Source organism: Notamacropus eugenii, chromosome 1 (genome assembly GCF_028372415.1).
Source record: "Notamacropus eugenii isolate mMacEug1 chromosome 1, mMacEug1.pri_v2, whole genome shotgun sequence".
NCBI classification, from domain to species: Eukaryota; Metazoa; Chordata; class Mammalia; order Diprotodontia; family Macropodidae; genus Notamacropus; species Notamacropus eugenii.
The window spans coordinates 308,151,790-308,166,325 of NC_092872.1; the positions used below are offsets into that span (position 1 = coordinate 308,151,790).

At 37.7% G+C, this 14,536-nt stretch overlaps 1 protein-coding gene across 7 annotated transcripts in view; it reads left to right on the plus strand.

Annotated features, from left to right (window-relative positions):
* The window catches only part of SYNE2 (spectrin repeat containing nuclear envelope protein 2), a 416,605-nt gene extending 402,340 nt beyond the window's left edge, over positions 1–14,265 (plus strand). For 6 of the 7 annotated variants that reach the window (XM_072629431.1, XM_072629430.1, XM_072629433.1 and 3 more), the window contains 8 exons: positions 1,130–1,241; positions 3,919–4,130; positions 5,582–5,782; positions 7,405–7,533; positions 9,308–9,499; positions 11,516–11,605; positions 12,513–12,559; positions 12,955–14,265. In XM_072629431.1, the coding sequence (XP_072485532.1) occupies positions 1,130–1,241; positions 3,919–4,130; positions 5,582–5,782; positions 7,405–7,533; positions 9,308–9,499; positions 11,516–11,605; positions 12,513–12,559; positions 12,955–13,186 (1,215 nt within the window). In that variant the 3' untranslated portion in view covers positions 13,187–14,265. The remainder of the gene's footprint in view (positions 1–1,129; positions 1,242–3,918; positions 4,131–5,581; positions 5,783–7,404; positions 7,534–9,307; positions 9,500–11,515; positions 11,606–12,512; positions 12,560–12,954) is intronic. The other variant, XM_072629434.1, reaches the window with a different exon arrangement.
* The last annotated feature ends 271 nt before the right edge of the window (positions 14,266–14,536 follow it).

Here is a 14,536-nt window from a genome sequence, read left to right on the forward strand (position 1 = left end):
CAGCTTGTTCATGGTATACAGTTCAGGGCCATTCTTCTTAATCTACTGAAGATTCTTTTATTATCCCATTGATAGGTCTAGGCCAGGAATACTTGATTGTTTTTATATCATGGAAATTTGGCGAAACCTATGAAACACTTCTCAGAATAAATGCTTTTAAATGCATAAAATAAACTGCATAGGATTGCAAAGGATATCAACTATATCAAAATATAGTGAATACATTTTTTAAGTTAATAGACCTCAAGTTAAAAACTCCTCATTATATAGTCATCAAGAAATGACTGTCTAGAGAAACATGTCATTGTCTAAACCTAGGGGTAGAGCCTTTTGCTTCAAAACAAATTGTCTCTGTGCTCTGGCTTCTACAGGCTACTCAGTGTGTGGCTACGTTGACCAGTTTCAAGAGCTGAGTCCTTTACTTGACATTCTAAGAGAACTTTTATCTGTCATCTTGTGGTCTGAGTGAATCAAACTTTTGTGACTTCTTTAGGCCTGCACAGAGGGAACATGGATACTAGCCTGATAAAGCCTGTTCTTCCTAAAAAGTGCATTATATTTAGGAATGGCTCAATCAGCTCTGTGATAGCAGAAAAATCAGTATGTGCAATGAAAATAAACATTTGGTAATGAATGATACTGGGAAACTGATTTGTACTCTGTATGTTTCTAATTCCCGGTGATAATAATGCCAACCACCTCTACAGAGTGACTGGGAGGGATAACTAAAAAAATTGTAAAACACTGTGAAAATGTAAAAGTGCTAACACAATAATAAGCTGGTAAGCACAATGATTGTTTTCAAACTTTTTTTTTTGGTTGTTGCATGGTACATTTATGAAGAAAGTTAGGAAGCATGCAAATGAAATTGACCATCTTATTGCATCAGCATCCTCTCATCTGCTTCCTGCTTTACATACATATAAATGCCAAGGCTTTACTTCTACCATTAGCTTTGCTTGCACATATACCAATGCAATGCTACATGTGTATAAATGCATCTGTACTATTAGAAAGCTGCTCTTGAGAGGAACAGACTCAGTAATATCTAATCCATTGATGTGTATTGAATTACTCTTCAAGAGACACTTAATTTGTGGGTAGTAACTTAAAAATAAAATCATTTTAGGTTAAACAGCTCATACCTCCTGGCATGGATAGTGTGGACAATGGGAGAGAAGGACCTGGAATGCTAAATGCTAGTGAGCAGAAGGGTCTTACAGATACAGAACAACAAGCAGGTACAGTTGAACCCCATATGGTTCTTTTACATTTTTTTGTCTTATATTTCTTTTATTTTTGGTCCTTTTATTAGTGTCTTTCATCGTCATTCATTTCTGAATATACTCCTCTGAACCAGTAAGCCTTTCCTTTAACAAAGATTTAAAAAGAAAAAACATCCAAGAAAACTCATAAGTAGAACCAACACATCTGTCAGCGTCTGCAGTATTTCCCGCCCATAATCCCCCATTGTCACTGAAGGGTGGGAGGTGAATATTCCTAACTCTTTTCTGCGGTCAAACTTGGTCATTGTAATCACACATTGCACAATTTTCTTTTATTGTTCTATCTGTTTACATTTTTGAAGCCATTATGTTACCCTGGTTCTACTTATTTCACTCTGTATCAATTTGTATATGTCTACTTTTCTTCATATTCATTTTTTATTATGGTACAGTAACATAGTATTACATTTTTGTACCCCAATTTGTTTACAATTCAATCAGCAGGCATTAATTAAACTCTCACTATGTGTCCAGCACTGTGCTACACTTTAGTGGAAAAACCAGTAAATACAGTTCTTGCTCCCAAGGAGCTTAGGTTTAGCCATTATTCCCTAAACAATAGATGCTTGCTTTGTTTCCAGTTCCCTCTCTCCTCTCTTCTCTCCTCCTCCTCTTCTCTCTCTCTCTCTCTCTCTCTCTCTCTCTCTCTCTCTCTCTCTCTCTCTCTCTCTCTCTCTCTTTCTTTCTCTCTCTCTCTCTCTCTCTCTTAGGCAATCAGAGTTAAATGACTTGCCCCAGATCACACAGCTAGTAAGTTTCAAGTGTCCGAGGCTGGATTTGAAGTCAGATCTTGGTGACTTCAGGGCTAGCGCTCTATCCACTAGCTGCCACCTAACTGCCTCTTCTAGTTCTTTTTCAACACAAAATGTACTGTGATTAATATTTGGATATGTATGGGGCCTTTCTTTCTGTCTTTGAGCTCTCTGGAGCATATGCCTAACAGTAGACTCTGTATTAAAAGGTGCCAAAATTTGGGAATTATTTTTAAATAATTCCAAATTGCTTTCCAGAATGGTTATAATAATTCAAAATTCCAACAGTGTATTAGTGTGTTTGTCTTTTGAAAACCTCTCCTCCACTGACAATCTCCATCTTCTGTAGTTTTTGAGTATGGTCCCCTTTACAAGTTACTGATCATAATGTCTTAGTAATTGCCAGTATTAGAACATTAAATGAAAGACTTTCTGACCAAAGTTCCCTAATTACCTTGAAACCTGCCCTTCTTCCTTAGGTTCTTATTTCTGTCAATGGCACTAGCACACTCAGAAGGTTAGAAACATTTTTTTCCTTCTTTTTCTCTTATCTTCCATATCCAGTTGGCCACCAAGGCCTGTAGGTTCAATCTGTGTGATATTTCTCTGTAAAGAAGTACTTAACTTAAGGTACAAGAATAGACTTCAAGAAATCTCTAAGCTTGGATAGGGAAAAGAAATTACATCTTTATTTTAATATGATTGGTTTTCTTTTTAATCCTATACATTTAAAAACATTTCTGAGAGGAGTTCATAGACTTAACTAATCTGTCAAAAAAAAAAAAAATCATACAGAAGAGGTTGAGAAACCCTGTTCTAGTGTGCTTCTAAGAGAACCATCTGTTATTGACTTCTTTTTCCGTGGTTCCTAGCCCAGAGCATCACACATAGCAAATATTTTATAAATGATTTTTAAGTGTATTAATGAATTCCCCTCACCCCTAGTATAAGGAAAGCCCATACATTATCTTGCCTTGACTATTTCAATAAACTCCTAACTAGTCTCCTTGCTTCTAATCTTTTTGTGTCTCCAGTTCATCCTTTATATAAATTAAGCCTGAAAGGTACCCTGAGTTCAAAACCCAGCTCTGCTGTGTGACCTTGGACAGGTCACTTCCCTTCTTGGCAAGATTAATTTTCCTAATGTACATTTACAATCAAATGAAAGCTTAAAAGCCTTTATTTAGTGAAGGTTTACGAACTCAAGTCCAAATTTCTCATCTTGGCATTAAACACTGTGTGTGTGTGTGTGTGTCTGTGTGTGTGTGTGCTGGTTAGAATTTAGCTTTACAGTTTTATACTATGCTTCATTTACTGCAGTCACACTATACTATGTTGTCCCTGCTTTCTTGCCTATGAGATTTTACTCTTGTCAACTCTCTTAAACTCTAAATGCCTTCTTTCTCCCCAGTTTCCAATAGAACAAATACTATATATCCTTTATGGAATAACTCAAATGCCATCTTCCCAATCAAAAATAAATTTTCTTCGCTTGGACAGCATTTTGTTGCATTCATTTTCTGCTTCACTTTATAGTTTGGTTTTTCTTTTTCTTTTTCTTTTGTAGAGGGCATATCTTATACAAGGGCAAAAAAAAAAAAAAAAGCTTTTCCAAAACCATTATGAGATGAAATGGTGACCTTGATTGGGGTAGGACCTTACTTCATGAGAAGGTTGCTCTTCCCAGTTCCCAACAGTGTCACCCTTTGGAAGGAAAGGGCTACCCCTCGTCGGGTAGCAGGAGGGAAGTCACCCAAATTTCCACCCCTTTAAGACCGTAACTCCATATGGATTATATCATTCAGGCCCAGAGCCATAACTGTAAGAGTAACATCCTCTTGGTTTGATATATATTCTGTTTATATTCCTCTTTATTTCAGGTGTATTTGACAGTTGGGAGCTCATTCAAGCCCAAGATCTTCGCAATAAACTTAGAACAAAACAAAACTTGAAGCAGTGGCAGCAGCTGGACTCAGATATCAATGATGTCACCCTTTGGCTGAAAGGAACAGAAGCTGAGCTGGAAGAGCTAGAGATGGCAAAGCCTGCAGCTGACATCCAGGAAACAGAGCTCAGAGTGAAGAAATTAAAAGTACGGTAACCAGGTTGGAGGGTTGAGTAGTCAGAATTTGTGGGAAAACCTAAAGTTATACTTCTGTTATATGAACACATACAATGTATGTTTTCTTCGACTGCTCCTCTCTAGAACATAATAATAGTAGTAATAGCTTATGTTTCCACGGCACTTTCCTGCAGAACAACTTTGTGAAATAGATAGCACAAGGATTATTCCCATTTTACAGATGAGCAAATGTGTCATAAGTAGAATCTGAACCCAGGGTAATTCTAGCACTCATTCTGCTACACCATGCTGTATTAATAATTTCATTAATATTTTCCATGTGTTTGATACTACTGGTAGGCATTTCAACTTAGTAGTTCAACACTCAGAATTAAAAAGATAAGTTTTATATTTTTTTGAAGCTATTGTGAGGCTGACTCCCTCATGTTCTATTGACCAATCTTAGATTTGCAGCTGAAGGGACCAGAGAGATATTCTAATCCATCCCTGTCATTTGGAAAGTTATTAAGGCCCAGGGAGCAAGTGATCTGGATTCAAACCCAGGATCCCTTCAAGTCCTAAATGATATGAGCTAATTTTCCCTTAGATCAATGTGAGCTTATGACTGTGGAGTGAAGTTCCTTATTTTTATGAGGTGGTGATATTTCATAGGCCTAGCCTATGAAAAAAAGCCTTTTTATAAAAGGTTAAATATGGAGCCTTCTATTTACATTAGGTAAGGTAATGATCTCATAGGTGCAATAAAAAAATATCTTTTATATATGGTTAAGTAAGTAACCTATTTACATGAGGCAAAGTGATCTTATCTCAGATCTTGCAAAAAATGGCTTTTTTATATGGTTAAGTAGGGAAGTTCTCTGTTTACATGAGGTGAGTTGATATTTCATAAGTAGTAAAAATGTAATATTATATTTCATGGGTCTAATAAAAATGTCATATATAGTTAGATAGTGGAGTTCTCTATTTACATGAAGTGAGAGGATGTTATCTCAAGTCTTGCAGAAAGTGTCTTTAATATATGTTTAAATAATGGAGTTCCCTAATTTATGAGGTGAGGTGATAATATTTCATAGGCTTAGTAAAAATCAGACACACACACATTTTATATCTGGTCAGAAGAATTTCTTAAGGGCATCCAACATGGAAGTAGAGCTAGAGGTCAGCTTGATCTATTATTACTAACTCCCCTTAAGGCCTGGGAGAGGCTGATTTGCATCTAAGCTCTCACTGGCTGGAGATCCCTGGCCATTTTAGTGACCTCCCCAGGCTTGCTCCTCACCTGACTGTTTTCAGCCAGTCCTGAGGGGAGGTGGAGGTGCCCATATCTGTCTATATGGGGGTGGGGGTGGGGGATTTGGTAGATCTCTTTCCTGATAACTTTCTGAGCACCAGCACCATTCTTTTCCCAGGAGGGCCTTAAACTGTTTTTTCTTTACTCCTTCTCACCTTTCCACTGTTAGGATATACTAAAAGCCTTTGATAACTACAAGGCATTAGTGATCTCCATCAACTTGAGCAGCAAGAAAGTGCAGCAGCCAGATAACACTGAATCAAAAGAACTCCAGAACAGACTCCGGCAGCTGAATTTGCTCTGGGAAAAGGCAAATCATTTGTTGGACAGCTGGAGAGAAAGCTTGCAGCATTCCCTCATGCAATGCCAGGTACACTGACCAGCTGAGAGGTCCCCAGTGCATCTTGTGCTGTGGTTTTGTTTTCTCACATAAGTGCATGGCTTACAAGGAGGCTGTTAATGAACAGGTTTTTGCTGCATTTCGGCAGTTGAGATGCTCAAGGTAATCAGTAGGCTTTGGTATGTTTGGAATCATGAATCCCCAAGGAAGACACGGCTAGATTCTAAAGGAGCTTGTGCTGCCCTCCATCCCTCCTTCACTCAGTCCATGTGAGGGTTTGCTACCTTCATGCTCTCTGCTAGGTTAATTTAACCATTTCTGCCAGGCATGGAGCTTGTCCTTGGGGTCCAAAGGACTCCATTGAAGAACCCTGAATTTAAAGGCTGGAGACCTACATGGTCAGATCTCAGCTTTACTGTTTAGTAGCTGCACAGCCAAAGTCACTTGAAGGCTTTTTGAGTGTCCTTTTTCAGTTGTCATATGAGTAGGTTGGACTAAATAACCTCTTCGGCTTCATAACTACTACCAGCAGATCTGCTTAGCCATGTTAAATGGAATTTTTTTTTAAGCCCAAAAGGCCAGCATTTTTATTAGGTGGGTGCTTCATTATTAAATCCTATCAGAGAATTCAAAAGTCACTGTCACACACCTTAGTTGGAAATATTCAGCTTTCTAAGTTAAGAGCACTATTATTCTTAGGGCTGATCCTCTTTACCTCCTTGCTTCTCTTCACCTCCATCCCTTTTGTTTTTCTTGCTTTCTGGGTGGGGCCATTTGGTTTAAATTAGTCTTTTTTTTTTATTACAAAAGACAATGAAAAAAATTGATAAAGTATCTCACATTCTTCTTGTGGAAGAAATGAAGAGATGTGGCCCAAGTAAGTAACACAGTTAAGTGGATTTGGAACTGGTAGAATGATCAAACTGAGTTGTTAAAGGTTCAGCATCAACCTTGCAAGAGGTCTTTGGTTAGGAGAACCTCAGAGATGTGCTCCTGGCCTTATCCTGCCTAATTTTTTTTAATTGATGACTGGAATAAAGGTGTAGATTACATTGCAAATCAGATTTGTAGATGACGGGAAACTGGGAGGGATAGCTAAATATTCTGAAGGACAAGAGGCCAAGATCCCTAAAGAATTCCTCAGGCCAGAGTGTTAGCCAGAAGTAAGACAATGAAATTCAGGAAGGGGTGGAGAGATGCTTTCAAGTAGTTGAAAGACTTATCCTAAGGAAAAAGCATTAGACTTGTTCTTTTTGATTCCAGAGGCAGAAGTTGCAAAGAAACAAATTGATGCCATAGGGCAAAACTTCCTAAAAGCAAACAGTGAAAATGATCTGCCTATGCAGACTTTTTCATCAGAAGTCTTCAAGACAAATGCTGGATGGACCATTTGTGGGAATCACTTTTTGGTGTGATGTGGACCGGCTTCAGAGAGTCCTGCTTTAAAATTCTGTGAGAATGACTGATAGAATTCCATGTATATAAATATAACTTCTCACAAGATTTTTATTTATATGTAGGAGCAATATTTCCTCACATTGTATATACCACAATTTATTTGCCCTTCATTCCTCGTATGGATAGGTCCTTGCTTTGTTTTCAGTTGCAGCAGAAAGAGATTTATTTGCCTGTTTGTTTGTTTTTACCCCCAGGACTTTCATCAGCTGAGTCAGTCCCTCCTATTGTGGCTAGCAAGTGCAGAGAATCGGAGATGTAAGGCCCAAGTTGTGGATCCAAATGCAGATCCCCATGCCATCCTGGAGAGCCAGAAAGAGCTGATGGTATGGTTTTTTTTCTTTTTTAAATTAGAAACATAATAGTGAAATAGCAACTCAAACAGCTGAATTTGCATGGTAACTATTTACGTTTTTTTTAGTATTTAATTTTAAAATATAAACTTTACTAAGACTTTTATTTCTCCTTGTCTCTCTAAATCTGCCTCAGGATTCTTTGTCCATTTGATCTCCTTCATTTTTCCACACGTCTAACCCTGTTTTTCTGGTTCTGCTAATCACTTTACGTTATTTCTCTGTCCTGTTATTTCTCTTTGTTGTTTTATAATATTTATAGTATTCTGTGACACAAATGTACCACCACTGAACCATTCCCCTCTCGTGAGGTATTTAGAATCTGGTGGAGAAACTGTTGTCGTTTGTCCTTCATTTTCAAAGACTCTAAAGGTGCTTTTTCTACCAGAGCCTGGTTGTTAGCCTGGATCTGGGTAGTCTGCCAAAAAACATGACAATAAAACATGTTGCTCATATTTGCTTAAAGTTGCTTAATAAGGGGTCCTCACATAAAAATTCTAGGCTGCTTTCCAGGCCCTTTCAGCAAGCTTTGGGTTGCCCTGAGAGCATCACTTTTATGATACAGTACTCTATTTTCTCAACTGTACTACCTTGTCCTTTATTCCTAAAAGAGATAAATAGGATATAATAAGACTACCTGGGCTATAGATGAATGTCCCTGCTTCCCACCACCCAGAAGCTTAGAAACAGGAAAAATAGATGCACATTTCATAGGTTTTCTTGCCCAGAACTCAAAGCATTTGCATCTCTTTAGTCCTTCGGTCAGTGTTCCAATTCATCCAGTTCAGAAAATATAAGGCACCGCGACGTCAGTCAGATGATTCTTAGTACAAACGGCATTTTGGTTTTGTTTCTTTCAGATAATTTTAATTTGGGGGCAAAGTTGAGGTTGGTATCCTTGTAGCTCAGTAGCATGAGATCAGGATTGAATGTAGATACTGTACAGTTTTCTCTCAGGCTCTCCAATCAAACAGCCTTCATTTTTAATTTCATCATCACCTCTGTTGAAAAGCTGGTTCCCAAAAACTGTCTTGGCCTCTGAATAATTCACTAACAAAAGGCTGAGATGAAGTCTCTCATCTGTGCTTCTCAAATGCAATCACAAAGGTCCATAGTGACATCTTTTAAACTTTTGTTTTTTTTTTTTTTTGAGATGTCTTAATGTTTTTGAATCTTGTCCATGGAGCAATTCTTTATGAAATCAAACCCGCTTTATGGACTTTCTCTATCTTTCTTGAATGTGTAACATGTCCTGTTTCAGGACCTCCATTTAATAATCTCTGAGCTCCTTAGAATAAAACTTACCAAAAATAAAATGACTCTTGCCCCTGAGGAAATGATGAGATTCTAAAGCAGCTAGATAGAAAAATTATCTGCCAATAAATTTGCTTGAGAGAAAGTGGTTTTACCTTTAAGAAGCCCAGAAGATCAGTGTTGGTATTGTGCGTAAGAACATACATATGTATGTACCCACAAAACAAAATTAGTATATTAATTCAGGTCAAACTTCTATGACACTCCTACTAATATACAAGACACTGGAATATCAATAATTTAAATTTAAAATGAATTGAAGAATCTCTTTTTGGATTTTAGAAAAATAATTTTAGAATATTTTAGAAAATAATATGGTTCTAACATTTTTATATGCAGAAATGGTAGCCTCTCTACCTGTCCCTTCCTTCTTGTGACTCTCAGTCAGATAAGTTGCTCTCCCTTACATCTTTCAGTTTTTGTTTATTTTTAGCAACTAGAAAAGGAGCTGTTGGAGCACCAGCTTCAAGTAAGCTCTCTCCAGGAGATCTCGAAGTACCTACTTGCTAAGGGAAATAGAGAAAATTATATTGAAGCTAATGAAAAGGTTCATGTCATTGGGAAGAAACTCAACCAGCTACTGGACCAAGTTTCCCAGGATTTAGAATCTTTGCAGGGAAGCCAGGTAAGCCAACTTATTCAATAGAGAAAGATTCAATATAATATATCAAGATCTGAAAAAAATTAGTCTTGGCCTGTCATGTGCAAAATGAACCCTAGGTATACAACTCAATATTATTAGTCTATGGGTGGAAAACAGAAGGGAGGACAAAAGTTGACAGCAGTCTTCCAGAGATAGGGAATTGAATGCATTATAGGGAGACAGAGTAAGATAAATGGACTTCTTCTAGTCCCTCGGTCCCTTTCAGTGCAGGTGTTTCTGTCCTCAATATCACATGGGCATAATTACAGTAATATCTCACAACTATAAAGCACTTGAGAGTTTATAAATACTTTCTTCACAGCAACGCTGGGAGGGAAGAAGGGAGGTACTATAAGGGTTGGTCTCCTTCTATGAAGGGCTAAACTGAAACTCTGAAAGTTAAATGACTAGACTGTGGTCCCACAACTATTCCCACTTTGCCACCTAGGGCGTCTGTCACTATGTTACTGTTGCTGCCTCTTACGTTATGACAAGAGAATGGAAATTTGTTGATGGTCAGCAGACATGCTAAGTGACCTGGTCATGTGGACTGCTTGGCAAAAGGACTGGAATGAAGGGGATAGGATGCAAAAATGTCTGAGGGGGACAGAAAGGGGGAGATCCTTATTTTTGGTCTTTCAGATACACTTTCAAGATAGCATCTGTGTCTTTACCTGTTATGATGGATGCACAGTGGCTGCTACTCTGTATTCATATCAGTTTGTCAAATATAATAGCTAACATTTACATGGCACTTTAAGGTTTGCAAAGTACTTTGCCAACTGTTATCTCATGGTCCTCACAATAACCTTGTGCAAGAAGTACCATTGTTATCCTTGTTTTACAAATAGGGAAACTGAGAGAAAATTTTATCTTGCTTACTTCCAAATTTAGCACTCAATTCACTATGCCACCTAACCGTCTCATGCATATTCGTCTTGGCACTAACAGTCCTTTTACAAAAGGGGAAGAGAGCTATGTAGGGAGAGTGGCAACAGAGGCTTAGGAATAAACTAGTGAAGGGAAAATGATACTCTGTAGGAAATATTCTAAAGTATTTACTCCAAAGGACACTGACAATTGTTCAGAATAAATATAAACGTGTCGTATTTTTTATGTAAATTGCTTCAGCCCAGATCTGGATCTCAAGGAATAGAAATAGAAATTCAACTCCATATTCTTAAATTTAACTGTGAGGTTTAATAGTATAGAAACCACCAGTTGTACACCCATACAAAATGAATACAAGCATACATGCAGTAATAAGCTTCACTCCCCCTGTACATCTCAGCTCATTCAGGCTTCTAAGAAATAAAGTAGCATACGTGGTAGTTTCAGGAAAATCAGCTCTGCTCCAAACTATAACTTCTTCCCTCACGTACTTAGAACTAACACTATTTTCTACTCAAGAAGGCAAAAAAGCTGTATCCTTTTTTTACCAGATAAGGATATACATAGTAGACTTCCTTTTAGAGTCAAAAGGTTATGGGGTTTATATTTATATACAGTTCTTTCATCTTTGCGAAGTGGGAGGTTGTCATACCACCAAGCATAACTTATAGATATCATATCAGGACTTAATGATTCATAATTGGAAGAGGTGATGGGCTAGTCATGTGACCAGAGTGAGAGATGACAGCCCAAACATTGCACTGAGCTCCAGGAAATATTAAAATGAAAACTTTTTAGAACATTGGCTACCTTCTCTGTAAAGGATTTATGAAAAGAAACTGAGAAAAGGGGCACGTAAGGAGAAAGTAGAGGTAGGTTAACTTCCTCACCAGTGGAGAAAGGTGTGCACCAGCATATCATGGCTTCATTGAAGCTGATTCAATCCACATTCTTTGTGACCAGAAAGATTGCAAACTTTTGTGCCCTGAGAATGCTCCAGGCTTTTACATCCTAACACTTGTGCTGGATTCATATTTGTGTTGAATTATAGTTTGTTGATGTTTGCTTTGAAGTTCTTCTCACTTATGCTTGTTGTATGGATTTCAGGATGAGGATACAACATTGACAGCTTTTGACGATGTAGACAGTAGTGGCCATCATCTATCATCCAAGTCCCTGTCTACTGAACAAGAAAAGGTAAAACAAAACAAAACATACCTTTTCCTTCGATAATGGAATGTGCATTATTAGCAAATGTTACCCTGATGACAGAACCCTAGGACTCACTCACTAAGACATTTACACAAATTCCATGAAATGCATATTAATGCAACTCATTCCATTCTTAGATCTAATTGCCAAGAAGTTGTTTACATGAAACCTAACCCAAATTCTTAGTTCTACTGTTTGGGGTCCAGCAGAACTAGTATAACCCCTCTTTCACAAGAGTACCCTTCAGATAGCAGTTACCTAGCACATCTATTCCCTTGGTCCGTGTCGTGATAGCCAAGATTTAGAGCCACAGGGAGCCTTGGAGACCATAGCATCAGCTATTTTATTTTGAACAGTCAAATTTTCAGGCTGCTAGATTAGCATTCATTTGGTATGTGCTAATTGAGAAAGTCAGATTATCACATTCCAATCAAATTAGCAGGTTCTCTAATCAATTTCTAACCTTATCTGTGCTTTGTTTTTGAAGCACACTGAAAAAACTTACTCAGAAAAAAAAATAGTAAGTCCTTCAAAAACTAATTGAAGCGTGAACGAGCAGTATTCAATGTATTTCCAGATGGAATTTTATCAAAAAATGAAAAGTGAAAGTGCTTTCAATATTTCCTACCTATTTTTGAAAATATATTTTATCGATACCTATTACCTTTACATCACAGCCATTTCTAGGGTAAAAAAAATCCTTTATTCTCCTCCTACCAAAGTGAACTCCTCTCCCTCTTATATCGAAGGAGAGAAAAATTATCACATAAGTTTGCCCCCATTTCAAATCCCATGGTAATAATTCCTGAAACTCCACTTCTGCAGATGCACCTGTCTGTAATTTGACTAAAATGTCTTCAACTTACTAATTAGATCCTTTTCATCCCAACAGATTGAAGCTGAGAGAATTACAGAAGAAGAGAGCAAGAAAAATAGCAGGTAACATCATCTCGTTCTAATGATTAACATGGGAAATCCATACTCTCTGTTTCATTCTTTTCTCTACCCACCAATAACTGTCTATGACAGTTGATGCTTCTCTATGATTTTTGACACTTTCTCCACTTCAGCTTTCTATTCTCTCAGTGTTTATAATTCCTTGGAAATTAAGGCTATATTTCTGTTCTCTACATTTTTTTCTCCTTGAATAGAATTCTATGATTTTAATCTCATTCAAATGTAAAAGCAGGAAGTCATATGGCTGAGACTCACATGGGTCAGTACCTTAAAAAAAACTTTTAGAACTCAACATTTAGGGAGTAAGAAGGAAGTCTCACTGGATGTTCTTCTCTTTGAACCTAATTGCTCTAACCAATCTTTTCTTTTATTTACAGAGTGGAACATCTCTCCGAACCTCCCTCAACTCTGACCAGCTCTGGACCCCGCTCCTTTCTTTACCGGGTGTTTAGAGCAGCTCTGCCCCTTCAATTGTTTTTCCTCCTCTTATTGCTTCTGGCTTGCATGATCCCATCTTCGGAGGAAGACTATAGCTGCACCCAAGCCAACAATTTTGCCCGGTCATTCTATCCTATGCTGAGGTACACCAATGGACCTCCACCAACATAGAGTGGGTGCATGCTAGAGTGCATCCTATACCAACACATTCAGCATGGGTGCTCAAGCCTTGGGGCCCCTAGTATTTGCAATCCCAATGTAGCCTTTCCATTAGGCACCATCAACTGATATTCTTGTGCCATGAATTGGAGTCTGTCTCTGGGGAATACTGGAGCCACTGTGGCTGGGATGGATGTCTGGTTCATGGCGAGTGATGCACAGTCCAAGGGGATTGTTATATTTTATGACATTCTTCTACTGGGTTGAGGACCTGGTCAGACCTCAGAGCACCAGTTATTCTGTGAGAGATCTTGATTGCTTTGGCAAAACTCAATGGTTTCTGTTCATGTTTAGCCTTCTAAAACTTGTGTGCAGGAGAGCCTAGCATTTTGGGGGATGTTGACTTTTTATTTCCAAAACTCTTAAGACGAGTTTACAGAAGGGAAAATTAGTTATCCCATGTAGGCAACAGTTATTAAGTAGTAGTATTCACTACAGTATGTACAGTAAAAGTAAATAGCTTAGGGAATAAAATGTCCCTTAATGGTTCAAAACCTCTCACACACACTTTGTGATAAAACTGATAGACACAATCACATTTGAAATGTTTAGCACAAAATTGCTGGAGAACCAGAATACAATGATATTTGATACTAGCTAGTCCTAAATGTAAAGTGTCTTGTATTTGTCTGCTGATTCTGCCTTTTTTTATATGTAGTTGGAAAAATGGTTTTTTAAAAAAAATTATTCTATTGCATGAATGTGGTTTCATATTGTGCATATTTTTGAAATTATTTCTCTAAATCACTGTATGAATACAAATGAATAATGTAAACTTCAATTTTTTAAAAATCTGGGCTTTAGCTTTTGACTAATGTACAATAAATGCCAAAAGACAAACTGATATGTTTTTTATAAGTTAACTTTGTAAGATTTTTCACACTTTATAAAGTGATGCTGCAGGGTCTTTTGTTGTTGTTAAACTGTATAGTCAAGTGGGTTGGTACAGAAACACGAAGCTAGTTGTGGCATGTACTCTTCCAGTGTCTTCTTGTTTTTCTCATTAAAAAGAAATTGCCCTCTTTGCAACACTTGATTTTGTAACTTTAAGCTTCTCACGTGTGATTGAGTCCTCTGTGGAGTGAAACTCAGGCTGTTCTAAGTGCTGAACATTCTACGGGCTGGATTACAGTGGCTTTCATTCAGTGCTTCAGTCGAACTGGGTTCTTGCTGGTACCAGTTCTGACCCATCCACACCTCTCACCCTGTGCTGTTCTTGTCCATGTCTTTCTAGCGCACTGGAGTCACTAAATCACACAGAAATGACAACAGTAAATACAAATGTACACATTTAAAGTACCA